At 43.6% G+C, this 27710-nt stretch overlaps 1 protein-coding gene across 4 annotated transcripts in view; it reads left to right on the forward strand.

The window, feature by feature from the left end:
• The window catches only part of LOC146822335 (uncharacterized), a 71371-nt gene extending 45294 nt beyond the window's left edge, over window positions 1-26077 (forward strand). For all 4 annotated transcript variants that reach the window (XM_085613416.1, XM_085613415.1, XM_085613417.1 and 1 more), the window contains one exon: window positions 21758-26077. In XM_085613416.1, coding sequence (XP_085469542.1) covers window positions 22167-23444 — 1278 coding nt within the window. In that variant the 5' untranslated portion in view covers window positions 21758-22166 and the 3' untranslated portion in view covers window positions 23445-26077. The remainder of the gene's footprint in view (window positions 1-21757) is intronic.
• The last annotated feature ends 1633 nt before the right edge of the window (window positions 26078-27710 follow it).

Raw genomic sequence — 27710 nt, forward strand, 5'->3', positions numbered from 1 at the left:
CCCTTCCCCCCCGACCACATAACACCTGTCGGGGGAAGGCTACAAAGGTTCCTGTCCACGTGGAACTCCATCACCACAGACAGGTGGGTCAAAGATATTATAAAATACGGTTACTGTCTGGAGTTAACCTCCACTCCACCCACAATACCACCAAGAAACCGTCCTATGTCCTCAGAGCACTTAACGCTCTTACAGCAAGAGGTGCAAAGTATGCTTCTAAAAGGCGCTATAGAGGTCGTACCCATCCACGAGCAGGGTACGGGGGTTTACTCCCTCTACTTCTTAATTCCAAAAAAGGACGGGTCGCTCAGGCCTATATTAGACCTGAGACCCCTGAACCAGTACATTCTTTCAGAGCACTTTCACATGCTCACTCTACAGCAAGTCCTTCCGCTTCTCAAGCAGGGAGACTTCCTAGCCTCACTGGACCTCAAGGATGCGTACTTTTACATACCCATCCACCCCTCACACAAAAAATACCTCAGGTTTACTGTTCAGGGGCAGCACTATCAGTTCAAAGTCCTTCCCTTCGGCGTGACAACAGCGCCCAGGGTCTTCACGAAGTGCCTAGCTACGGTGGCAGCACATTTACGGAGGCAGCATATACACGTCTACCCCTACCTAGACGACTGGCTCGTTCAAGCGAAGTCAGCCCAGCAATGTGCAAGCCACATGTCCCGCACCATTCACCTTCTTCACAGTCTGGGATTCTCACTAAATTACCCAAAGTCCCATCTCCAGCCCGCACACGTACAACAGTACCTGGGTGCGACTATCGACACTCTGGCGGCCACAGCTCAGCCAAATTTAGTGAGGATCAACAGCATACAACTGCTGATCTCCAAGTTCAAACCCAATCACTCGCTTCCAGCGCGAGTGTTTATGCAGTTGATAGGCATGATGGCCTCCTGCATCTTCATAGTCCCGCACGCGAGGTTACATATGCGCCCACTTCAGGAGTGCCTAGCACGTCAGTGGAATCAGGCTCAAGGACAGTTGAAAGACCTAGTGTTGGTGAGCGGTCGGGCATACAACTCTCTGCATTGGTGGAATCCACAAAACCTTTGCAAGGGCCGACCGTTCCAAGAGCCTGTTCCACAAATAGTACTGACAGCGGACGCGTCTCTCCAGGGATGGGGAGCTCATGTACTCCACTACACAGTGCAGGGACTATGGACAACACAACAGAAGAAGATGCACATCAACCTTCTGGAACTGATGGCAATCTTCCTGGCCATGAAGGCATTCAAAATACATCTGTGCAACAAAGTCGTGTTGATCCGGACGGACAACATGACTGCCATGTACTACATACAGAAGCAGGGAGGAACACACTCTCCACAGTTGTCTCATCTGGCTCGGAGCATGTGGAAGTGGGCCATTCAAAGGAACATGTTCCTCATGGCGGAACACCTCCCTGGCAAGGACAACCAGATGGCGGATCTGCTCAGCAGACACAGCCACCAGATGCACGAGTGGGAGTTACACCCATCAGTACTCCAACCGTACTTCCAGCAGTGGGGTCATCCAGAGATAGACCTATTCGCGACAAGCGAAAACGCAAAATGCCAAAGCTTCGCCGCCAGATTCCCACATCCGCAGTCGCAGGGCAATGCGATATGGATGAACTGGTCCGGCAGATTTGCGTACGCTTTTCCCCCAGCGCCGCTGGTGGCTCGCAAACTACGACAACACTCCCTGACACTCGTCCTAGTTGCTCCCACGTGGGCACGGCAGCCGTGGTACACCACCTTCCTCGAACTTTCCGTGGTGCCGCACCAAAGGCTGCGGATCAAACCCGCGCATTTGACGCAGAACCATGGAGAGGTTCAGCACCCAGATCCGCAACAGCTGAACCTGGCGATCTGGCTCCTGAAGTCCTAGAGTTTGGCTATCTCAACCTGCCACCTGACTGTATGGACATCATCAAGGAAGCCAGGAGACCCACTACCAGGGCTTGCTATGCAGCCAAATGGGAGAGGTTCGTCATTTATTGCAATAATAATGACATTAACCCGCTAGACGCATCCATACAAAACATAATTTGTTATCTATTACACCTATACAGATGCAATCTGGCGTACACCTCTATACGTGTCCATTTGACCGCAATATCAGCCTATCTGCAAACCAGGCAGCACCTCTCTCTATTCAGAGTGCCTGCCATCAAAGCATTCTTGGAAGGACTCAAACGAGTCATTCCACCTAGCCACCCACCGGCTCCAATGTGGAACCTCAACTTGGTCCTCACACGCCTGATGGGTCCACCCTTTGAACCTCTACACTCATGCGAGATTCAATTCCTTACCTGGAAAGTGGCCTTCCTAATAGCGATCACTTCCCTAAGAAGAGTTAGTGAACTCCAGGCACTAACCGTTCAAGAGCCATTTATTCAGGTTCACGCCAACAGGGTCGTACTACGTACCAACCCCAAATTCATGCCCAAAGTAATATCGCAGTTCCACATGAATCAGACTATTGAACTGCCCGTTTTCTTCCAAAACCCACAAACTGTTGCAGAAAGGGCACTACATACACTAGATGTACGGAGGGCCCTCATGTACTACATCGACAGGACTAAACCCTTCAGGAAGACAAAACAACTGTTCGTTGCCTTTGCCCCACACCACAAAGGTAACGCCATCTCCAAAGCAGGGATAGCCAGATGGATAGTTAAGTGTATTCAAATCTGTTATCAAAAGGCAAAACGCACATTAACTATTCCACCACGAGCCCACTCAACACGTAAGTTGGGGGCTTCCATGGCCTTCCTAGGAAATATTCCCCTGCATGATATATGCAGAGCAGCCACATGGTCCACTACACACACATTTACAAAACACTATTGCGTAGATGTGCAGTCAAAACAGCAGGCAGCTGTAGGACAGGCTGTTCTCAAGACACTTTTTCAGACCGCTGCAGCTGGCACGGGTAGCCGCCGCTAATAGAGGGCACTGCTATGTATTCTATGCACAGATATGAATTCAGCAGCCCACATGCCTCGAACTGAATATGCTACTTACCAGTATGCATCTGTTCTTGGCATGTAGGGCTGCTGACATTCATATCGCCCTCCCTCCTCCCCGGCGCCTGTCGCAGCTGCAGCTCTCAGAATTACTGCAAGCATGGTCATCACTTTCTGTATCTACTCCATCACTGCCACAATGGCGAAAAACAATCTGAGGATGGAGAGGATGCCCATGCGCACTGTAGTCCAGGGGAGGAGTCACCTATCCAAGGATACTTCGAAGACTCTTCCAGGACAACAACGTGCAAACATCCGGACCCAACACTAGGCGGCGATCTATGCACAGATATGAATGTCAGCAGCCCTACATGCCAAGAACAGATGCATACTGGTAAGTAGCATATTCAATATCACTTCTGGAGCGTAGGGTCTCTCAGGACTTTGCTTTAGCCAAGCGATCATCAATAGGACCTTTAGCATTAGCCAAGACACCCACAAACCTAAGGGAGATTAGGCCTCTAATCGAAGTTCAAGTTGAAACACATAGTGTGCCAAATATGGTTGATCTTTCGGCATCTCTGGCTCTTTCGGATACGTTATTAAGTGAGGCGCTTGAGAGGACGCCTGAACTTTTTACGAGCCCGAGACAGGAGGTCCCCAATATTGAGCATTCAAGGGGGAAGAGGGAGGGTGCTATCCCAAAACGAAAGAAGCGAAAAAATGTAAACGTAAATCCAATAAAAAACCTCCCACTATTCATATGCCAAGTAAAAATGCACTCGCACAGAGTGGCGTAATTAACATAGCGACGGATACATCAGACCTTTCCTCGAACCCAACTAATCCTAGTGAGTCTGGTAGTTTGGGTGAGGGTTGCAAAGTTTGCGAGGCAAACAACCAACTACTACTCAGATTAGGAGAACTCATTAAAATCTATATGCAACCCATAGAACTATCTCTTTCAAATATTGAAAAGCAGATAGCTTCTATGAATGCATCTTCTAAGATCCAGACGGGTGCTGGGTTGGCTAAATTAGGGCAGCCAGAAGCCAATAACATAAATCTAATAGCGGAACTGAAAGTGTTGGAAAGTGTTGGAAGCACCTTCTAATGAGCCAAATACAAAATCAAAGCCACCGCTAGCCGCTTTAAATTTCCAGTCCCCTCCGATAATACGAAAGCGATACCATTCAAATCATCAGGGCCACTACATAATAATGATAAGAATAGGGGTGAGAGGGGGCACCCCATACATCTACCAATAGAAGCAGACCCATATGTTGTAATTATGAGTTCCCGAATTAAGCCCAAATATAGAGGAACTGACATGGTCTTTAAAAAACAAGGTACAGCATTGGCTCACTACCAATAGACCGCTTCCACCTCATTGCGGTAGCGGGATCTTAATGGTACGCAGGGTGCCCTGGTTAGGAAGCGAGAAGAAAAGGACTCGGGGGGGGGGGGGGGGCGTACGGCTGACTATATTTGCCGTCGGGGAATTCTGTAGGCTGGAGGGGCACACCAGTTGCTAATAGATTCAGCTGCCTAGAAGCAGTGGATTGACCATTATCGTGTACAGGTTATGGCCCTGAGGGCATTGAACACGCCAGCCCCAAATTTCCACAACCCATAGCTGACCCTATGACTAATAAAAGTATAGATATTAACTATATAACCCCAATTTTGCAGATAACCGATCAAGAAATTTTGCAGGTCACAGCTCTATGCCCCTCCCCTACTTCTGTATCAGGGCTTAATATTGCACAGTCTATGCCCTCTATTGATCTTATGTCTTTTGTCACACCCATTCCCACCATTGAATACCCGGGTCCCCAAAATAGCGATGTTCATGATCTCAGCGGTACCCTAAAGATCCTAAGCTGGAACCTAGCGGGCATCCAAAGGAAATTGTTCCTACCAGAGTGGAACGCTTTAGTGGAGGCGCATAAGATCTGCCTGTTTCAGGAGACTTGGAGTTTAGAACCACTCTATCGAGTTGGATATGTTACATACTCTGTCCATGCAGTACTCCCCAGAAATGGGAAGGGTCGTCCCTCGGGAGGCCTTCTCATTTGGGTAAGCATTGCCTTAAACTGCTGCTTAAAACTTAAGCAAATCAATAGCCCTGACATTTTAGGAATTTCTTTGAGAGGCCCTCGCATGGGACTAACCCTCAATTTGTTCAATATTTATGTCAGAGGCACTAAATATGGGTCTATGTCCCCGATAGTGACCACTCTTGAAGCAGAGCTTAGAGAAAATACAGTTGGTGCCCAAGTCCTGGTTGCGGGAGACTTTAATTGTACCTATGAGCCTCTCTCAACAGATGATATTCTGGACCTGGGTGAGGATGATGCTAGAAGGGGTATTCCAACCCTAACTATTCCCCCGATTAAAAAATGGTCCCAAAGTGCGATTCAGCTGAACGCTGTAACGTTAGAGTTTGGTCTAAGAGCCACTAATGGCCGTACAAGTTCAGACCCCACGGGTGCCGTCACATTTAATAGAGTCAATCATACTTCAAGGATTGACTACATCCTGCTAGATTTTTCACTTTGGGGTCTGGTACAGGGTATGGTAGTTTTACCTACTGTCGAAAGCGATCACAACTCGCTTTCCTTGTCCCTTAAGAATCCTTGGCTCAATGAAACTATTAAAGTGCCCCCTAAACAAGCTCACAAAATTTCTGTCTCCTCCTGTGGGAGACGCTTGAAGTGGAATTTGGTTTCAGCTGATGAAATTAAACTTAACACTATCAATGCAATGCTTATTGCCTCACAAATGGAGTTGGAAAACATTGATCCGGCCCGGTCAAATTTTGGAAGGGTCACATCCATTTTTGAGGGAACACTTAGGTCTATTGGGAATGTATTTTTTAAAAAGGAGTGTGTGGGTAAGAATACGGCAATTCGGAACCCTAGGGGTAAGCATGAATGGTACACATCTGCATGCAGGCATGCAAAAACTCTCTTGATTGGGGCTATTAAAAGCAAATCCCAAGTAACGATACAGGGAGCTAGGAATAACTATAAGCAAACCCTGGCACGTGCAAGAAAGGAGTGGGAAGAAGAGTACTGGTGCACCTTAAAAGAGGCAAGCTCTGGGAAAGATTCAAGGCGCTTCTGGGATACAATTAGAGCCAAAAATAGACCAGATAGCGACCTTATAACATGTAATATCACCAGTCAAGCGTGGGTCAACCACTTCTCCAAATTGTACACTTGCCAAACTGGTGATATCACTACTGTTATCTCCAATGATGAACAGGGTTGGGTGGTGGCTCTAGTAAGTCCTGACCTTCCAATAAAAAGAGCAGAGAATGCTACTGGTACTATTTGTACTACTATGCCCCAAAAGGACTGGGAGGCAGATTTAGCAGATCCCGTTTTTTCTATAAAAGAAGTAGAGTATGCCATTAGTACTATCATGCCCCAAAAGGCGGCTGACCCAGATGGTATCCCCGGGGATCTGCTACGTTTAGATATCCCGAAATGGGGTAAACTTATCCATTGCCTGCTTAATGCTATCAGTAGGGGCGCACCGATTCCAGCATCTTGGAAAGGGGCGGAGGTTGTTCCTATCTTTAAAAAGGGGGCTAGGGAGGACCCATCGAACTATAGACCCATATGCCTGCTGGACATAGCCCAAAAGGTGGTCGGCAAGGTGTTGTTGGTTAGAATATCACAATGGATCAGTGAAAACATCCTTTCTGACTACCAGGCAGGTTTCAGAGCAGGTACTGGCACAATCGAACAAGCTTTTAGATTGATGCTAGTGTACTGGAAGGTGGTGGTCCATAGGCAAAGGCAGTCTCTATCTTGCGTTCATCGACTTAAAGACTGCCTTTTGACCTTGTACCTAGGCAGACTCTTTGGAGAGTCCTTGCTGATATGGGGATACCCCATTACATTCTACTGTTAATTGTAAGGCTACATGAGAACACCTTTGCCCAGATTAGATGGGGCAGGGAGAGCGAGAAAACCAGTACAATCCCGGTAGAGAGAGGGGTTCGCCAGGGATGTGTTCTAGCTCCCACCCTTTTTTCTTTGTATGTCAACGGTGTGGTTGAGCATCTGTTCAAAAATCCCTCCGATGAACCATCCCTGGCGGGGGAGCGTATCCCTACCCTCCTCTTTGTGGATGACACGCTCTTACTGTCCAAATCCCCAATGGGCCTTCAAAAATTACTTAATAACTTCCACCTTTTTTGTGCAGAATGGGGCCTGGTAATCAACACCTATAAAACGAAATATCTTGTGATGAACCCCCCAATAAAACCTGGGCGTCCCCCAAAGTTGAACGCTGTTCCTTTGTGGAGGGTGGATGTATTTGATTATCTAGGCATCCGTTTATCGCACAATATGCAGTGGGCTCCTCATTTGTGTAAAATGCTGCTAGCCCATAAGAGGGTAACGGGGGCTCTCCTGAAGGAGCAGCGCTCCTGTGCAATTAGACCTATAGCCCCTGTTATTGAAATTTATGCAGCAAGGGGTCAGTTCTGCTCTTTACGGGGCATAACTGTGGGGCTCATGCAACACTAGCGAACTGTCAAGATCTGAAAGGAAGTTCTGTAGGGCCATTATGTCACTTCCCCAAGGTACCCCTATGATGCCATTAATGCTTGATTTGGGTTGTCGTCCCATTGGTGATTTGGCAAAGTTTCGACCCCTACTTTTATGGGCTCGGTTGTGGCGAGTCCCGGAGCTAGCAAAATATGCTAAAGGCCTCTCTGAAGTAATGTCACTCCCCGGGTGGCATAGGATAAAATGGCTGACAGACATGAAAGCCCTCCTGTGCAATCTAGGTCTAAGCGTAGCCTGGGAAAATAGGTCTGCCCCCCCCCCCCACCCAAAATGCAACACTTAAGAGTTTATACTGGAACTGGATTGTAACCCAACGGAATACTAATTGCTCATTGGGCAGACTCACGGAAAACCTTTTGAATTTCAAGGACTTGCCGATCCGGGAATTATATCTAGACATTATCGAGAGGCCTTTTGACAGGACCCTTTATTTTAAATTTAGGACCGGGACTCTTCCACTTCATGCTTTTACATCCCGGTGGAAACCCCCAGCTCAGACCACAGAATTTTGCCCCTTTTGTACATCTAGACAAGAATCTTTGGCACACTTTTTGTTCGAATGCCAGGAGTATGTACACCCAAGAAGCAGATGGCTTAAGCAATTGTGCCGCTCGTTAGGAACCAGGCATCACATTGAGGCACTACGCATTTTAATGTCGGTCTCTCGCCCTTTGTATGCTTGTGCCCTATCATGGGCTTGGTGTATCAGAAGCAAAAGGCTCAAAGGTAATGTTTAATCTGTTTTTAACAATTATTTATGATGTGTTTCTTTTACTGAAAAAGTAGGATTTGAAGGTTAATTGTAATCAAATTCTTTTTAATTGTGAAGCTTTTATGATCAGTTTTTATCGAAATAAAGCCCTTGACTTGACTGGCATTGTCTTTGTGAGTGGTCCCTGGGGTGGCACATTTGGTTCTGCAGTCCCAGTGGACCCTCATCAGTACCAATGCCCCTAGGTACCAGGGGTGCCATTTTACTAGGGACTTACAGAAGTAGCTGAAGTGTTGCCAATTGTGGTTTATTTTTAGGGAAAGAACACTGGTACTGGGAGCCTGGTTAGCAGGGGCCCAGTACACCTCAGTCAAAGTTGCATCAAAACTCAGGCTAAAAGTGGTGGTTGAAACAACAAGAACCCAGTTTATCACAGTAGAAAAATACAATGTAGGTGGCATCATATCAAATGTTATTACATGGCACCTCATCCATAGTGTCATTAATTAACAGCACGACGCAACACCTGAATCTATCATCTCTGAAATGACAAAATAAGGCCTGTAATTTCCAGATAGAGGAGTTCATTTTACATGGTGTCTCAGAATTTTGGATACAGCACCCGTCAGTGTAATGGCAATCAACTTATTGATTAGGACCACTTTACTAATTAATTAAATACTAATGATGCTGAGTGGGCTCCCCATTCTTGTTAATCAATGTTTTGATTAATCTCATTTCCGATGGCATTTAAAGTCACTCAGTTCACGAGAACACCCAGTCTATATATTATTGATAGTGCCTAGACAGTCCACACACTGCCTCATTTATATCATTGGCACTCTCTCTGTTCTGAGTTCTTCTCTGACTCACTCTGCTGTAGGTAGCACCTAGAGCCACTGTGTTCTTCATAGCCCCTGCACTTGCTCCGCTATAGGTAGCGCCTTGACCTACTGCTTTAGATGGCATCTACATCTGTTCTGTTAAGGGTCCTACCTTATTGTGCCCTTAATATTCTTATATCCGCTCTGCTATAGATATTGCCTATGCCCACTGCTCTAGATAGTATCTGGATCTGTTATGTTCAGGATCATACCTTTATGTGCCCTTAATATTCCTATAACTGCTTTGCAATAGATAGTGCCTATATCCACTGTGCTGTGCAAACCACCTACACTTGCTGTGTTAGAGTAGCGCCTAGCCCCGCTGCTCTGGATCACATCTGCACCTGCTCATGGTTCTACCTTACTGTTCCCTTAATATTGCTTTTTCAGTCTGCTGAAGCTAGTGCCTAGACCCACTGTGATCTTCATAGCCCCTTCACTGGCTCTGCTATGGGTAGCGCCTAGACCTGCTGCTCTAGATGGCATTTACATCTGTTCTATTCAAGGTTATACCTTATATTGCCCTTAATATTCCTATATCCATTCTGCTATGGATACTGCCTAGATCCACTGTTCTGTGCAGGCCATGTTGGGATGCCCGAAATGTTCTACTTGAAAGAACTAACTTTTTAAAAGGTATATTTTGTTGTCGAATTTGCAGACCCGACTGCAGGAATAGCACACTTCAGCACGACTCCAAAGGTATGCAAACGTGCAGCAGAGGTCCTAGTTGTTTGTTGGACCTCCTGCAGTTTTGTGAACCTCATGGAAGGTTGAACAAGGGACCAGGAGCCTGCTAGAGTTTGCAAAACGTTTTTTAAGAACCTCAGAAATTCACTGAAAAAGAAAAAAAGATAAGTCGCATAGATAGAGGGACAGTACATAGATAGGTAGATAGACTGGTAGGTACATACATAGAGGGACAGGTAGATAGACGGGTAGTTCAACACACAGAGGTAGATAGATAGGATTGCAAAGATAGATCAACGGCACAGCACAGATTAGATCAGTAATGTAATAGTTAAATATCTATATAAGCACGACAAACGAGCACTGAAAGCAAACTAGAAAGACATACAAGCAGGACATACAGACTAAGTTGTTTTACAAGCAGAGCTGTAGTCCTCAATTAAAATACTTACAGGAGTCCAAGTATAAATGCATTTCTTTGCGTTCTGAAAAGTGAATTACTGTATAAAGAATAGATTCAAATGGACACCAACTGGTATACTCTGATATAGTAGCAATCAGATGAAGAAAGAAGTCTCCAAAAGGAATTTACAACATCATTAGCAGGAGGCAGGAGCTGTGAAAGCTGGAATTTGTCCTGTGCTGTGAAGAGCAAGTAGAAAGAGTCCTGCTATTACATGAGGCTGTAAACACACAGGCATCTCTCAAATCCCACAAATGATGACGCTAACGTGTGTGTGTGTGTGCCCGCGTGTGTGCCCGCGCCGACGGCGCGCCAAAGGCAAGCCAGTCTGCGCCGAGACCAGAGGCCAGAGATTCTGCTCTTTTTGAGGTAAATACCTGCCGCCAAGCCTCCATAACATACTCTGCTGAATCTCTACACTCGATCCGAACTCTTGAACAAGCCAAGCGCCAAACCCATATTTGTTGTATACAGAAGTTTCCAAACATGTTGGAAGGGCCGGTAACCTGTAAACACTGCAGATTTCAAAGTGATCTGATAGTAGTTGACACACCAGATCCAAGAAAGGGCCTGGATCCGGATACTATCGGTCTAAACAACATATCATGCAATGTAAGATCACTAGCTAAACATCCTTTTGAAATATGGGACATGATTGCGTCCCACTCCCCGACACTGTTTCTTCACAGAAACGTGGTTAAATCCCTCAAATCATCCTTTGATAAACTTGGCTATTCCAGAGAACTATAAATGCCTTCATCTGGACAGGGAAGGAAAAACAGGAGGGGGGCATAGCCATAGCTTTTAAAAATCACCTCTCTGTGAACTGGGTCTCCACCTTATGCAATTTTTTGCTTTGAATTGGGAATTTTTAAGATCACTCTATCTCCTTCTGATAGCTGGTATGGAGCATTAATTTATCGTCCGCCAGGATCCAAAGCTAATTTTACAGACCTTCTGGTGGAACATATAGCCTTACATGTACTTGCTTCAAATACATTTTCTTCTGTTGGGGGATTTTAACTTTCATGGAGAAAATCTTACTAACTCTGAGGTAAATAAACTTTTTTCCTCCCTGGATTTAAGGGGACTCACTCAAAGAGTTGAAGGCCTAACTCACCGGGCTGGTCACTCATTAGATTAAATTTTTTCCAACTCAGACCAGCTGAGTTGTAGCCCTCCTGGCCCCCTCACATGGACACATCATTCCATGATCAAGATTTCCATTCATCAGCTGTGTCAGAGGAGCTCAGAAATATATGCAGGGCAAAAACAAGAGCTGCGCAGGCCATGGCGTAATCTCTCCTTAGAAGCCTTTAACGAGGCTTTCTCCATGGAACCAGTACAGAACGCTATGGAAGTATCCAAAATGTTGGAGGCCTTCAATGCTGCCGTAGGAACAGCCTTGGATGCCGTAATCCCCCCAAAAAAGCATGGTACTTCTCAATGGCGGCCTTCAACCCCCTGGTTTACGATGGAGCTAAAGATGGAAAAATCTAAATGTAGGCGATTGGAAAGAATCTGGCGAGCTAGTAAGGATTCTCATAATAGACTACTTTACAGACAGTCCTTGTCCACATACCATTTGAATCTAAAAGCAGCCAGACGTCAGTTCATCATTAACCAAATAGAACACGCCAGCAATTCCCAAAAAGCCCTTTTCAGTATAGTAAGGGACTCTGTATCCCCAAAAGTTTGTAGACAGTTGCCAATGGAATCTCAGGAGTTTTGTAACTCCCTTGCAATTTACTTCCAAGAAAAGATATCTATGCGAACTTCTCATCTATAGCCCCTCCTGCTTCTGAACCTCCTACCAAATTGGAGGAGTTAGGAAAGATAGCAAGTAGCAAACTTGATAGTTTCGAACTGACCTCGATTGAGGAGGTCTCCAAAGGCCTCTCTACTGCTAAATCTGGTTCGCCGCTAGACCTCTGCCCGCCAAAGACAATGGATCTCCTAGCCACGAGTTGTGCCCCTGCCATTGTCAGGGTTGAGCAAGGCAATTCCCATTGCACCCCCAAGTCAGGCCTATTGGGTGAAGTTGTGCATAGGAGCAATTGATTTAAACCTCGCAGGGTTATGTCTTTGTGAGTAATTACTAGTTTGTTTATTTAATTCCCTTCGGCGGGAATCCAAGATAGCCGTCAGCAACACCAGCCAAGAGTCTTCGGGTTGCCGCTCTAGTGTTTGGCCAGTGAATCCTTCGCAGCTATGTTCGCGCACTCACGAGCAGAGTTCTCCGCACTTCAACTGAGTTTTCTGAGGAAAACGGTCGCAGTTCGTATTCGCGACTGTTTTTCTCCTGAGTGAAGAAGTATTCCTGTGTTTCACACAATTCAGTTTCCAGAGAAGCCTTCGGAGTTCAAGTACAGAGTGGTCACAGTAGGTATACTGTGACGGCAGGTCAGTCTAGTCGCGGAATCTTCCGTGGAAGGAAACATTGTTTTCTAGTCAAAGAGGAGTCTTGTAATAAGTGAAGAGTCAGGAAAAACTCTAACTTGGAATTTGGCTCAAATTCCGTATAAGTTAACAAGACAAGGTTGAATACAGAGGAGACAACATTTCTCATAGAAAGTTCGAGTACATAAACTATTTGTAGAACATTTATATAGACATTTGATGGACAATTGAAGTAAAGGGAATTTGGAAACCCAAGCCGTACAGAGGTTTTCAGCCAGAGTATCTAATAAGGAAGAGACTTGCAGCGTATTACCAGAGAGATACCAACAGTAGATATATATATATATATATATATATATATATATATATATATATATATATATATATATATATATATATATATATAGATTATATATATGTATACTTACCAACTATCCTAAAGAACTGCATATTTTCATTCCTGCAACAAAAGAAAGAATACAGAGAAGATGAGATAATACATTATCAATTTCTAAAGTGGCAGTGGTAGGTAATAGAGCAGGGAATAAGATTGATTCTATTCAGTCAGTGAGTTACATAGTTTTTCTTTTCACAGAATTCTATAGAGCGAACAACACAAGTAGGAACACAGAATTCCCGCCCCTAATACAGACCTTCAAGAGAGTGGCAAGCCAATAAGGAAGGACAGGTATTTATGAAAGATCCAAGGATAGAGTGGGAAGTGTAGGAAATGATTGTTGTTACATAACCATTCTATTTTCTAGGAGATACTCGAAGTCAAGAAAGAGTCCGGTCCTACAGAAGAGAAGCAGTGGCAGTCATTGGCAGTCTCTCTTTTCATTCCAATTCCCCTTTCCCCCTCTTTGCTAGTTGTGAACTTAGTTCGCGGTAGCGGAGTAGGGGATTGGGAAGCATTCGTCTGCTCCTGCGGAATATCAAGGTTCTGGATCAGGTACTTGACAGATTGAAGTGCCAGCTCAAAACTTCCACCCGAGCAGAATGGCAGAAGGGATAGATTTTAAGGCGTTAGTGTCAGTTTTGGATGGGATACAGAAACAACTTAATGAAACTATGGTAGAGAATAAATCTTTGAGGGAAGAAATTAGAAAATCAAGTCAAGAGGCTCAATTTTTGCATCAACAGTTTGAAGCAATATCTGCTAGTACCTTAGAGGGATCTAGGGAAAATAAGTCCCAAACTTTCACTCCAGCCCCATCTGCGGCTGAATTGACAACTCAAGTAATTCATGCTATTTCCCCGACAATACCCTTGGCAGCTCCAGAACTATTCACAGGAGATCTACAAAAGGCCCAGATATTCCTCACCCAATGTTCTCTACACTTTCTTTGTCGGCCTATTATTTTCAAGGAGGATCAATCCAAGGTGGCTTTCATGTTGTCCTACCTGAGTGGAGATGCGGCTGCCTGGTCCATGCCATTGGTTAATAACAATGATCACATCCTGTATGATTTGTAGAGTTTAAGAAGGAGTTTTTGCGCATTTTTGATCGAAGGTCCATTTCTCAGACTACCGATAATGAACTATTAGATTTAAAGCAAGGCAATCGAGATTTGGTCGCCTACTTGGCGCAATTCAATAAGTTAATTGTTGAAACAAATTGGCCTGAAACCAAGAGAGCAGCAATTTTCTATCGGGGTCGTAAAGATGCATTAAAGGATGGATTAGCTCAGATTCCCAAACGGCCGACTGATATTTCGGAGCTAATTGATCTCGTTCTACAGATTGACCAGCGTCAAAGTGAAAGGAAAAGTGAGCGCCGAAAGGATCAGAAATATTACCCTCCATGTTTTGATCGAGTCAGGGCGGAAAACTCCAAGATAAAAGAAGCGTCTTCAGAGGAAGAACCTATGCAAATCAGCTCAGTTCGTGGACCCTTATCCAAGGAGGAAAGGGAGAAGAGACGAATGGGAAAACTATGCATGTATTGTGGGAATTCTGGACATTTTGTCAGAGATTGTCCTAAGAAACCAAAGAACAATTCTTGGGTAAAAGACGAGCTCCACCAGTAATGGGAGTTGCCCTGGTGGAAGCAGACGATAAGTCAACTCCGGATTCACAGTTCATTGCCAACACCTTACAATCCGCCGTTCCTCATTTAATTGTTTCAGGTTTAATCCAGTTTGGAGAAACAGAAGTAGACGAGATTTCAGTAATGATTGATTCAGGAGCGACTGGCAATTTTTGTGACATAAGGTTCGCGAAAACCTTAGGAATTCGATTTGTCAAAAAGGATAGACCGGAATCTGTGCGTGCTGTTGATGGAACCAATTTATCATCTGGTCCCATCGTTTTTGAGACGGAGGACATTTTGTTAAGAGGACCTAGTAGTCATTGGAGCCGGTTAAGATTCAGTCTCATCGATGCACCCCAATTTCAGTTAATTCTGGGTCTTCCATGGCTGACCGAACATAATCCAAGAATTGATTGGGCTAAGAGATCCATTGATATGGACTCAGATTATTGTAAGCGGCACTGTCATGATTTGGGTGGCAAGGTTCCTTTGATTTCTCCACCTATGTTGTTGGCAAGTCAGACAAGCTCGAATTGTGTCTTGGAGACTCGGGAAATTCCACCAGAGTATCAAGATTTGGCCTTGGTTTTTGATGAGAGAGAAGCTAATCAGTTACCACCTCACCGAGATTATGACTGCAGGATAGAATTGGAGGCAGGTGCCTCGTTGCCGTGTAGCAGAATTTATGCACGGTCAGAAAAAGGGAACCAACATCTCAAAGAGTACATCGATCAGTATCTGGCAAATGGCTTCATCCGTCCATCACAGTCACCAGTCTCCTCTCCACTATTCTTCATTCCTAAGAAGGATGGAAAATTAAGAACGTGCATAGATTATAGGGCCTTGAATCTCATCACTAAGAAGAACAGATATCCTTTGCCCTTAATTTGTGAATTGCTAGATCAAGTAAAATGAGCTATTATACACAAAATTAGATTCAAGGGGAGCTTACCACCTTGTACGCATGGTTGAAGGAGAAGAGTGGAAGACGGCATTCCGAACCAGGCTGGGTCTATTTGAATACCAAGTCATGCCCTTTGGCTTGTATAATGCACCCGCAGCATTTCAGCATTTTGTGAACGACATTTTGAGAGAATTCTTGGATCGATTTGCAGTGGTGTACATCGATTACATCCTTATTTTTTCGGCCAATTTAAAGGAACATATCCAGCATGTGCGAGCAATTCTTAGGAAGTTGCTTGAGAATCAGTTTTTCGTGAAATTGGAGAAATGTGTCTTTCATTCTTCACAGGTGGAATTCTTGGGTTTTGTTCTGTCACCAGATGGAATGGCTATGGATGATACCAAGGTGAAGGTCATTAGGGACTGGCCTTCTCCACGCAATGTTAAGGAGGTGCAAAGCTTCACTGGCTTTGCCAATTTTTACAGGCGATTTATCCCAGGTTTTTCAGAGAAGGTCTCTCCTCTGACTCGCCTTTTGAAGAAAGGGGTCAAATTTGAGTGGTCTGCAGAGATTGAGGCCGCTTTTCAAGGATTAAAAAGAATCTTTATCACCGCTCCTGTTCTTCTGCACCCAAATCCAGCGGAGCAATTTTTTGTTGAAGCAGATGCATCTAATTTAGCCATAGGAGGAATCCTCTCACAAAGGGATAAAAACACGTGTCAGCTCCATCCAGTGGCTTTTCGATCCCGGAAATTAACACCGGCCGAAATAAACTACTCCATTGCAGATAAAGAGTTACTAGCTGTAAAAGATGCTTTTCAAGAATGGAGGCACTATTTGTTGGGTGCTCGACATGAGGTTACGGTATTTACAGATCTTCGGAACTTGCAATTTTTGAAATCTGCACGTACTGTAACGCCCAGACAGTTGAGGTGGTCTTTGTTTTTTGCAGACTTCGATTTTGTTTTAACATATAAGCCAGGATCTGCAAATGGTAAGGCTGATGCTCTGTCCCGTCTGGATCTAGGAGAGATAGAGACTGAATTGGAGAAGGGTTTAATCCTACCGAAAGAAAGGATAATAGGTGTAATCTATTTCCCAGACTTTGAAGAAAGACTCAATAAATCTTTTGCTGATATGAAACTAGAAGAATGGGCCAAGGAAGAAGTAGGACGAGAAATTCGAAATGGAAGACCTTATTTTAAAGGAAAGATTTGTGTGCCACAAGAGGAGCTTCAAATCATGATGATCCGACATTTTCATGACAAATTAATGGCTGGACATAAAGGAGTCAAGAAAACTTTGGAATTGGTTCAGAGAGAATTTTGGTGGCCAGGCATGGAAACTCGGGTGGGACAGTACGTTGCCTCTTGTGAGCAGTGCATCAAGGGGAAAGCAGTTAGACAGGCACCACAAGGCTTGTTGATGCCGATACCACCTGCCCCTTATCCTTGGCATACTATTTCTATGGATTTTATTGTGGATCTCCCTTCTAGTCAAGGTTTTACTACTATCTGGGTGGTGGTGGATCATTTCACCAAAATGAGTCATTTTGTTCCATTAAAGACTATTCCAACCTCTACTCAGTTATCTGCCCTTTTTACTCAACATGTAGTAAAAGCACATGGTATTCCCAAGATTGTGATTTCCGATCGAGAACCTCAGTTTATTTCCCATTTTTGGAGGGCTTTTCTCAAAAGATTGAATGTGGACTCCCGTCTGTCGACTAGTTTCCACCCTGAAACTGATGGACAAACGGAAAGAGTTAATCAGGAATTGGAGCAATATCTGCGACTATTCTTGATGGAGAATGAAGGTGAATGGCCAAATTTGATTTGGGCGGCAGAGTTTGCGTACAACAATGCCAAACACTCCTCCACTGGTTTCTCTCCCTTTTACTTAAATTCAGGTAGACATCCGAATACTTTTGTGGGAAAAAAAAGAAAGCGAGGTTCCAGCGGTTGAGGAGGTAGTACAAGAGTTAAAAAGGGCTTATCAGTTGGCTACTAGCAATTTAATCAAGGCCAAGATTTCTTACAAGAGGCAGGCAGACAAGAAAAGACGTCACAATCCCATCTGAGTCAGGTGATAGGGTATGGATATCATCTCGAAATTTGTGTTTAAAGGGGAATCGAAAGTTTCAGCCTAAATTTATAGGCCCCTTTTTGTTGGAAAGAATGATTAATCCAGTAAGTGTGAAAATGTATCTTCCCTCTAGATTAAAGATTCACTCTGTTTTTCACGTCTCTCTTCTAAAAAAGAATCCCCCTGGTTTGAGAATAAAAGAATCACCTAAGCCAATATCCATTCAGTCTGGGGAGGAATTTGAGGTAAAGCGAATTTTGGATTCGCGAATTAAGAAAGGCAAGTTGTTTTATCTAGTGGATTGGAGGGGTTTCGGCCCGGAAGAGAGAACGTGGGAACCAATGACTAATCTGCATGCTCCTAGGCTGGTGCAAGAGTTTCACAAGACTTACCCACAAAAGCCGAAGTTGTGTGAGGGAGGAGTTTTGGTGGGGGGTACTGTCAGGGTTGAGCAAGGCAATTCCCGGTGCGCCCCCAAGTCAGGCCTATTGGGTGAAGTTGTGCATAGGAGCAATTGATTTAAACCTCGCAGGGTTATGTCTTTGCGAGTAATTACTAGTCTTTTTCGTAACTTATTTAATTCCCTTCGGCGGGAATCCAAGATGGCCGTCAGCAACACCAGCCAAGAGTCTTCGGGTTGCCGCTCTAGTGTTTGGCCAGTGAATCCTTCGCAGCTGTGTTCGCGCGCTCACGCGCAGAGTTCTCCACACTTCAACTGAGTTTTCTGAGGAAAACGGTCGCAGTTCGTATTCGCGAGTGAAGAAGTTTTCCTGTGTTTCACAGAATTCAGTTTCCAGAGAAGCCTTCGGAGTTAAAGTACAGAGTGGTCACAGTAGGTACACTGTGACGGCAGGTCAGTCTAGTCGCGGAATCTTCCGTGGAAGGAAACATTGCTTTCTAGTCAAAGAGGAGTCTTGTAATAAGTGAAGAGTCAGGAAAAACTCTAACTTGGAATTTGGCTCAAATTCCGCATAATTTAACACGGCAAGGTTGAATACAGAAGAGCCAACATTTCTCATAGAAAGTTTGAGTACATAAACTATTTGTATAACATTTATATAGACATTTGATGGAACAATTGAAGTAAAGAGAATTTGGAAACCCAAGCCGTACAGAGGTTTTCAGCCAGAGTATCTAATAAGGAAGAGACTTGCAGCGTATTACCAGAGAGATACCAACAGTAGATATAGTTATATATGTATACTTACCAACTATCCTAAAGAACTACATATTTTCATTCCTACAACAAGAGAAAGAATACAGAGAAGATGAGATAATACATTATACATTTCTGCAGTGGCAGGTAATAGAGCAGGGAATAAGATTGATTCTATTCAGTCAGTGAGTTACATAGTTTTTCTTTTCACAGAATTCTATAGAGCGAACAACACAAGTAGGAACACATAGAATTCCCGCCCCTAATACAGACCTTCAAGAGAGTGGCAAGCCAATAAGGAAGGACAGGTATTTATGAAAGATCCAGGGATAGAGTGGGAAGTGTAGGAAATGATTGTTGTTACATAACCATTCTATTTTCTAGGAGATACTCGGAGTCAAGCAAGAGTCCGGTCCTACAGAAGAGAATCAGTAGCAGTCCTTGGCAGTCTCTTTTCATTCCAATTCCCCTTTCCCCCTCTTTGCTAGTTGTGAACTTAGTTCGTGGTAGCGGAGTAGGGGGTTGGGGAGCATTCGTCTGCTCCTGCGGAATATCAAGGTTCTGGATCAGGTACTTGACAGCCAATCGAGACATCTTCAACTACTCAATACAATCTGGCACTATTCCTAGGACATGGAAGGATGTGTTTGTCCGCCCAATATTAAAAAAAACAACAGCTGACCCGTTAATTCTTAACAACTATCGCCCTATTTCTTTACTACCGCTTCTGGGCAATCAGCTGGAAAGCATTATAAACAGATGGCTAACTTCATATTTGGAATCCAATCAAATTTTGGATCCATCCCAGTCTGGCTTCAGCACTGAGACCGCCATCTTGGTGGTGACTGACTCCCTTAGGCAGACAATAGACGTGGGAGGATCAGTAGTTCTGATACTCGTAGATCTCTCTGCAGCGTTTGATACCATCTCGCACTCAAAGCTGGCGGAGAGACTATTCTCCTGCGGCATCCAAGGGACAGCCTTGCAATGGCTGCAATACTTCATGTCTGAAAGAACACAAACCTTCATGTTAGGACCCTATACTTCAGCAGAAATGCATCTTGATTGGGGTGTCTCGCAGGGATCTTGCCTGAGCCCGACTTTATTTAATATATACATGGCCCCTCTAGCAAAAATAGTCGAACAGCTAGGATTTGAGATCATCTCATACGCGGATGACACGCAGCTTTTGTTTACCATCGGCTCAAATCCAGATACAGAGTAAAACTCGCTTCACCATCGGCATGCTCTCAATCTCCAATTGGATGACAGAAAACTGTCTTCAACTGAACGCTGGCAAAACTGAGGGCATGCTAATGAGGAAAGCCTCAGATATCTGGTTGGACGACTGGTGGCCCTCTCAATTGGGTACAGCTCCTGTTCCCAAACAATCTATAAAAAAATCTAGCTTTAAAGTTGGACCAGGCAATGACCATGAAAGACCACATTGCTGCCACTACCAGTTACTGTTACTACAGTCTACGTTTGCTTAGAAGAATTCTTCCCTATGTGCCTACCTCCCATCATAGAACTTTAGTTCAGGCAATTGTAATAAGTCGTTTGGACTATGGAAATGCTCTGCTTGCCGAAGTGGGAGAGACCTTGCTTGCTAAATTACAAGTACTACAGAACACTGCAGCTAGAATGATTCTAAATCGTCCTGCAGGCTCCCCCTCGACTCCTCTGCTCAGGGAACTGCTCTGGTTACCAGTAAAAAACGTCTTTTTTAAAAAAATCTGCTGTTTAACCTACAATGCTCTGAAAGGTAGAGGTCCTCTCTACTTGCAAAAAAACCTCATAAAATACTCACCCTGCTGAAACCTCAGATTCAGCACACTAGACCTTCAGGTTCCCCGAATTCACCTGATTCGCACAGGGGGCAGAGCATTCTCATTTCTTGCTCCAAGATATTGGAATAAGCTCCCCATAGCCCTGCACAAAATTTCCAGCTATTGTATCTTCAGGAAACAGTTGAAAGCCTTTCTGTTCTAATTGTTTTCCTCTGATTTGCTCTGGTCCTTCCAATCCTCAGGTTACTATTTCTAGGCAGTGCCGAGATGCCCCAGGGTGAGTCCAGCACCATAGAAATTAAACTAACATAACATCCCTAAAGTAATTATTACTGAAGCACCAAAGGAAACTACCTCCTTGTGAAAGAGTAAAATGCAGTCAAGTGAAGTTAGCCAGTGGCTTAAGTAGTTAGTGGTGTGCTGTATTCCGTAGTGGGCGAAAGCAAAATATGAATGGCACAACTGATCAATGTATGAAGAGGTGAAACCAATATTTTGGTGAGTAAATCATGCATGCAATTTTTGTAAAATAAATGTTCTTGGCTAACACCAGACTAAACGGAAAAAGGTGCATGAGTAATTCTGTAGAGGTGAACATTTGTGGATGTGAAAGATGCTCCGATTACTTGTTCGGAATCCTATCCTAGGCTCTCTGATAGTATTACAGACTCCCTTGCAGCAGTTTCCCATGATGCTCTATGTTGCATGGTCCATTCACTGGAAAAGGCTTCATCTTGTATTATTTGTTAGGCCGTGTGATAATAGGAAGCATTCCCTGGATAAGAAGGGAGGCATCTTGTCACTATGGATTTAACATTATAGTGTGTCATGGGGAGAGGGTCTCAATCAATGAACCTTCTCTGGTGTCTTGGTTACTCCTTGAGTCCACACTTCTTTATAGAGGGGATCAAGGAAGGATGATCGTAAGCCCTTAAACTGCCGCTTGCATCTTTATATTGAAAGTTGAATATAGAATTTCTTCAGTGTACTTGTCTATATGGACAGGTTAAAGTCTCATTAAATGGCAATAAATTTTTCTGATGGACTCTGCATTTAAGCTTATTTATGTTTCTTTTTCTTAATCTGACAGGTGAAATAAGTGCAGTGATAAACGAAAAAGGTAAAGGCATTAAAGATCACTTGTGTAGAAAATTATGTAAAAACAGTATGGCTCAAAAACTCTTCCCATCAAGGCTAATGCCTCACCAAAGTCTTTCTACAGCAGAAACCCCACACACTGCCCAATGAGGTCTGTACTTGTCTCTTAGGCATCAGCTGATATACGTTGAAGACATAACACACCGACATACTGAAGCAAGTCTGAGGTGCTCATTACGAAGGAAGAGCTAACCTGATATGAGAGAGAACAGGCAGCAGAGAAGTAGTATGGATATCTAGACAAAACATTTGAGGCAGAAAAAGGGCAAGTGTGACATCAGAAACTTCATACTGGAGAAAAACCATATCAGTGGAATGACCGTTGAAAGGTGTTTTTTGCAATGAAAGACTTAATGCAGCATCAGAGTGTTAACATGGAGGAGAAACCATATAAATGTACAGAATGTTATAAAGTGTTCCGAAGGAAGATGAATCTAAATCGGCATCAACAAATCCACACTGGTGAGAAACTGTATGAGTGTGTAGAATGTAACAAGGCATATAATACCAATGGAAACCTAACGAGACATCAGAAAGTCCACTCTGGAGAGAAACCATATGAATGTACAGAGTGTGACAAAGCATTTAAAACAAATGGAGAGCTCAAACAACATCAAAAAGTCCACACTGGAGAGAGACCATATCAATGTACTGAATGTGCCAAAGGATTTATAACAAATGGTGAGCTGAAGCGACATCAAAAAGTCCACACTGGAGAGAAACCATATCAATGTACAGAATGTGACAAGGCATTTATTACAAAGTCACGTCTAATGGAACATCAGAAAACCCACACTGGGGAGAAACCATATCAATGTACTGAATGTGACAAAGCATTTAGAACAAATGCAGAGCTAAGGCAACATCAGAAAATCCACACTGGGGAGAAACCGTATAAATGTACAGAATGTGACAAAGCATTTAAAAGAAACGTAGCGCTAAAACAGCATCAGAAAATCCACACTGGAGAGAAACCATATCAGTGTACAGAGTGTGACAAAGCATTTAGTAAAAATGAAGCGCTAAAACGACATCAGAAAATCCACACTGGAGAGAAACCATATCAGTGTACAGAGTGTGACAAAGCATTTAGTAAAAATGAAGTGCTAAAACAACATCAGAATATCCACACTGGAGAGAAACCATATCAGTGTACAGAGTGTGACAAAGCATTTAGTAAAAATGAAGCGCTAAAACGACATCAGAAAATCCACACTGGAGAGAAACCATATCAGTGTACAGAGTGTGACAAAGCATTTAGTAAAAATGAAGCGCTAAAACGACATCAGAAAATCCACACTGGAGAGAAACCATATCAGTGTACAGAGTGTGACAAAGCATTTAGTAAAAATGAAGTGCTAAAACGACATCAGAATATCCACACTGGAGAGAAACCATATCAGTGTACAGAGTGTGACAAAGCATTTAGTAAAAATGAAGCGCTAAAACGACATCAGAAAATCCACACTGGAGAGAAACCATATCAGTGTACAGAGTGTGACAAAGCATTTAGTAAAAATGAAGTGCTAAAACGACATCAGAATATCCACACTGGAGAGAAACCATATCAGTGTACAGAGTGTGACAAAGCATTTAGTAAAAATGAAGCGCTAAAATGACATCAGAATATCCACACTGGAGAGAAACCATATCAGTGTACAGAGTGTGACAAAGCATTTAGTAAAAATGAAGTGCTAAAACGACATCAGAATATCCACACTGGGGAGAAACCATATTAATATACAGAATGTGACAAGATGTTTATTTGTAAGCAATATTTAATTAGACATCGCAAAGTTCACACAGGAGAGAAACCATATCAGTGTATTAAATGTCACAAAGCATTTATTACAAATGGTCAGCTAAAGCAACATAAGAAAATCCTCATGGAGAGAATTCCTATAATAAAGTCTTCAACGGGAAGAATAGGCTAATGCAGCATCAACAAATACACATTAGGAAGAAACCATATTAATGTGCAGAATGCAACCAGGGATTTGTTACATATGACATCAGAATGTTCAAATAGGAGAGAAAGCATCTAAATGTATTGAATGTGACAATGCATTCATAAGAAAAGGATATTTAACACAACCTCAAAAGACCACACTAAAATCTACATTGAATGTGGAAGGCAAGTATTAGAAAGGGAGAATTAAAACATCAGAAAGTCCCCGCTGGGAAACATCTGTATAAATGTAGAGAATGTGGCAAAGTGTTCTTAATGAAGCAACCGCATGAATGTACAGAAAGTGACAAGGAACCTTGGCTTCAAGCAATGTATAGCGGCATTGAGAATCTTAAAGTATGATACCAGCCCTCCAATTGTATTTGCGGTTTCTCGTTTTTTAAACCGTATGTGGTACATCAGGCAAGCTGCAAAGTATAAGTGTATTGGAGTGTCTAACAGCACAGCCTGATGTCCGCCATTTCCACTATTGTAAATCTTCTTGTATCAATTTTTAATGATAGATTTAACATCCTTTTATTCTTTTAACCTAGTAGTTTTTAGGGATCCTTTGATTGTGTTGCTATGGAGAGGCCTATCATGTAAGATTGTAAATGGCTTGTAAATATATTGTATCTGTGATTTCTTTTTAAATGTAAGCACTTTTATGGCTTTGCGCCGAAATAATAAAGTTTTTACTCACTGACAAGGAATTTATTAGAAGGGCACAGCCAATGTACCATCAGAAAGTTCACACATGAGAGATAATGCACTTAGTATCACAAGGCCTTTGTTTAAAAAAAAAAAAAACTTACATGGGAGAGAAATTACATGAATGCAACAATGCATTTATTAGAAAGGCATAGCTAATGCACATTAAAGTCCACACAGGGAAGAAAATCATGACATGAAGAACGCATACATATCACAACTGTGTCCAGGCATTTGTTAAAAAAGAAAGACCTGATAACATCAAAAATTCCACCCTTGGGAGAAACCATATAAATGTACTGAATGTGACAATTCATTTATTGGCAGTGCACAGCTAATACAATAACAGTACGTCAACACAGAGGAGAAAGTCTTGACGTTGGAGAATGCATATGACTGCACTCAATGTGGCAAAGTATCCTTTACAAAGGCAAAGCTAATGCAACATCAGAAAATCATTACTAGTTGACACCTGTCCTCCAGACAGGAGCAACACCATAGGAATATACTGAAAGTAACAAACCCATCATTACAAAGGGACTATTGCTGCAACATCTAAAATAACCACAGTGGGAAGTAATTGAAGCAATATATGTGACCAGGTGCTGATCAGATAATCTTTATTGGCAGAAAGCGTTTTTTTTTACAGAAGTAACCTAATGTGTCAACATGCATTCCATGGAGAAACTGTATCTGTCTTCAGTGTGACAAGACATTCATTAAAAAGGAATATCTAACACTTGATCAGGAACTTTACACTGTGATTAATATTTGAATATTAACACGAAAGAGCATTTCCTACCAAACGCTCTCTGATGAGGCATCATAAAGGCCACCTGGGTTTAAGATGTACTGATTGTGAAGACTTTCATTTGAAACAGTCATCAGTTGCTACAACATAAAATCCACACCAGATATAGGAGATAAAATACCTGAACAAAATGTGGAACAAAGAAACAGAAATAGTGGCAGTCATGGTAGGTACTGAAGGATTGGTCAAGAAAAGGACCCAAGACAACTTATCCCTTTCCCACAGAGACGATTATACAAACTCCAGAGAGCAGCAAACGTCAACAGAATTCAAACATTACAGAAAGAAACAGCTGCATTTATTTCCCTGTTCCCAAACTACTGTAGAATGAGGACTATTTTTGGAACCTTGTGCCCTGCCGATTTACTCCGTTATATGACATTTGTTGTACGGGGCCTTCGTGGGTTCATATCCACTGTGTTGGGATCATTTGTTGACATTTCATTTAAAATTCAGAGTTTGTTTTCATTAACAATACTGCCTGAGAGAAGAGAAGTATAGTTTTAAGGTCAGTTGGAAGTCAGATGCCACTGGCCTTAGAGGTTTGCAGCCCCCAAAGTATGTGTGCATCAGGTTTATGGTCTCATGCGGGACAGGAGCTGCAACCATTTGTACAGACATTGCAGGATAGTTTGCAGGACAATGTGTTAATAAGAGGCCTCTACTTAGAGCAGTGATGGCAATCTCCTATAGCACGTGTAGTCAACAATTGTATTCTTTCTACTTATGTACAGTGTATTTTTTAACATGCTAATCTGTAATAAAATGAAGATCTGCTGAAAGTACCGACTGTAATCCTTTATGTTTGAGCACTGAAAACTTTCCTATACCCTACAGTGTATGTAATTATTTACTTTTCAAAAGTGCTCTAATTAACTAGTTAATTAATCTGTTTGCCTGACTAGGGAAAGGCAAGCCAAAGGTCTTCAATCTCTCCACAAGCCTGGTTCAAAAAAGGATAAACTCTGTGGCCACCATGGGGTAAAAAATGGAGGGGGTACTGAGGAGTCTCTAATGGTGGATTTATATTTAAGAGGCCATGGAGAGGGACTCGAATTGTCAGCAATGTGTACCCCACTCCTTAGTCTTATAAAATGTAAGCACCTGGTCAACTGATCCCTTTAGTTTCTCCCAATGTGAGTAAATAGTCTAGTGCCCCCCCTCACTTGGTGTCTTACAATGATGTGGACGTGGCAGAAATTAATTCAATCCCGACCTCAGAAGTGGGCAGAATGGTGCATCCGGGGATAGCCAGATGTCACACTTCACAGGTAGTGGTAATCAGGTGGGAGAGAACCTGGTATTGGCTACCAATCGCATCCTACCCTGAGGGCATTTTATGAAGATAAATAAGGCACCCTGAACTCTGTTATTGACTGGACTGGAAGAATGCCTGCCCTGCTGCACCAAGTTTCTGACGGGGGCTGCACATGGTGACTCACCAAGAAGAAGGATCTGTACCTGAGAGCAAGCTACAATCCAAAGAAGGATTTTGATGTGACCGCAACAGTGGATGACTGGCAGTCCAGTGACAACTGCACTTTTGTCAGGCCCTACCTCTGGTGATGTCGACACCTGTGGCCAGGATCACATCACCAAGCCTGTGGACCAGCTGCCGGAAGACCCTCATCAACCACGTTGCATGCATATCCTCTTTGAGCATTTTCAACATCCAATTAGTCAATGAATCAGTGGTTTATAGAGCGCGCTACTCACCCGTGAGGGTCTCAAGGCGCTGGGGGGGGAGGCAGATCCGGGTCAGTCGAAGAGTCCGGTCTTGAGGTCCTTCCTGAACGTGTGGAGGGTTCGGGGCATCTGATGTTGACCGGGAGCTCGTTCCAGGTTTTGGCTGCAATGCAGGAGAAAGCTCTCCCACCGGTTCTGTTTCTGCAGATGCGGGGGACCTCTGCCAGGGCGAGGTTGGTGGAGCGGAGGTTCCTCTTGTGTACATGAAAACATACTCGGTCATTGAGGTATTTGGGTCCGATGTTGAGGGATTTGTAGGCGTGGGTGAGGAGTTTGAAGGTGACCCTCTTCTCAACAGGGACCCAGTGGAGGCTTTGTAGGTGCTGGGTCATATGTTTGTGGTGCGGTGTCCCTAGGACGAGTCTTGCTGCGGCATTCTGGATGGTTTGGAGTTTGTGTAGAAGAGTTTTGTTGATTCTGGCGTAGAGGGCGTTGCCATGGTCTAATCTGCTGGTTATGAGTGCATGGGTACAGTCTTTCTGCAGTCGGTGGGGGGGCTCCATTTGAAGGTCTTACAGAGGATGCGAAGGCAATTAAAGCTAGTGGACGCGACGGGGTTGATCTGGCGGATCATGGAGAGGGAGGAGTCGAGGAATATGCCGAGGTTCTGAGCGTGGTCTGTCGGGGTGGGCGGGCTCCCGAGGGCGGAGGGCCACCAGGTGCTGTCCC

The sequence above is a fragment of the Triturus cristatus genome, chromosome 6 (assembly GCF_964204655.1).
Source record: "Triturus cristatus chromosome 6, aTriCri1.1, whole genome shotgun sequence".
NCBI lineage: Eukaryota > Metazoa > Chordata > Amphibia > Caudata > Salamandridae > Triturus > Triturus cristatus.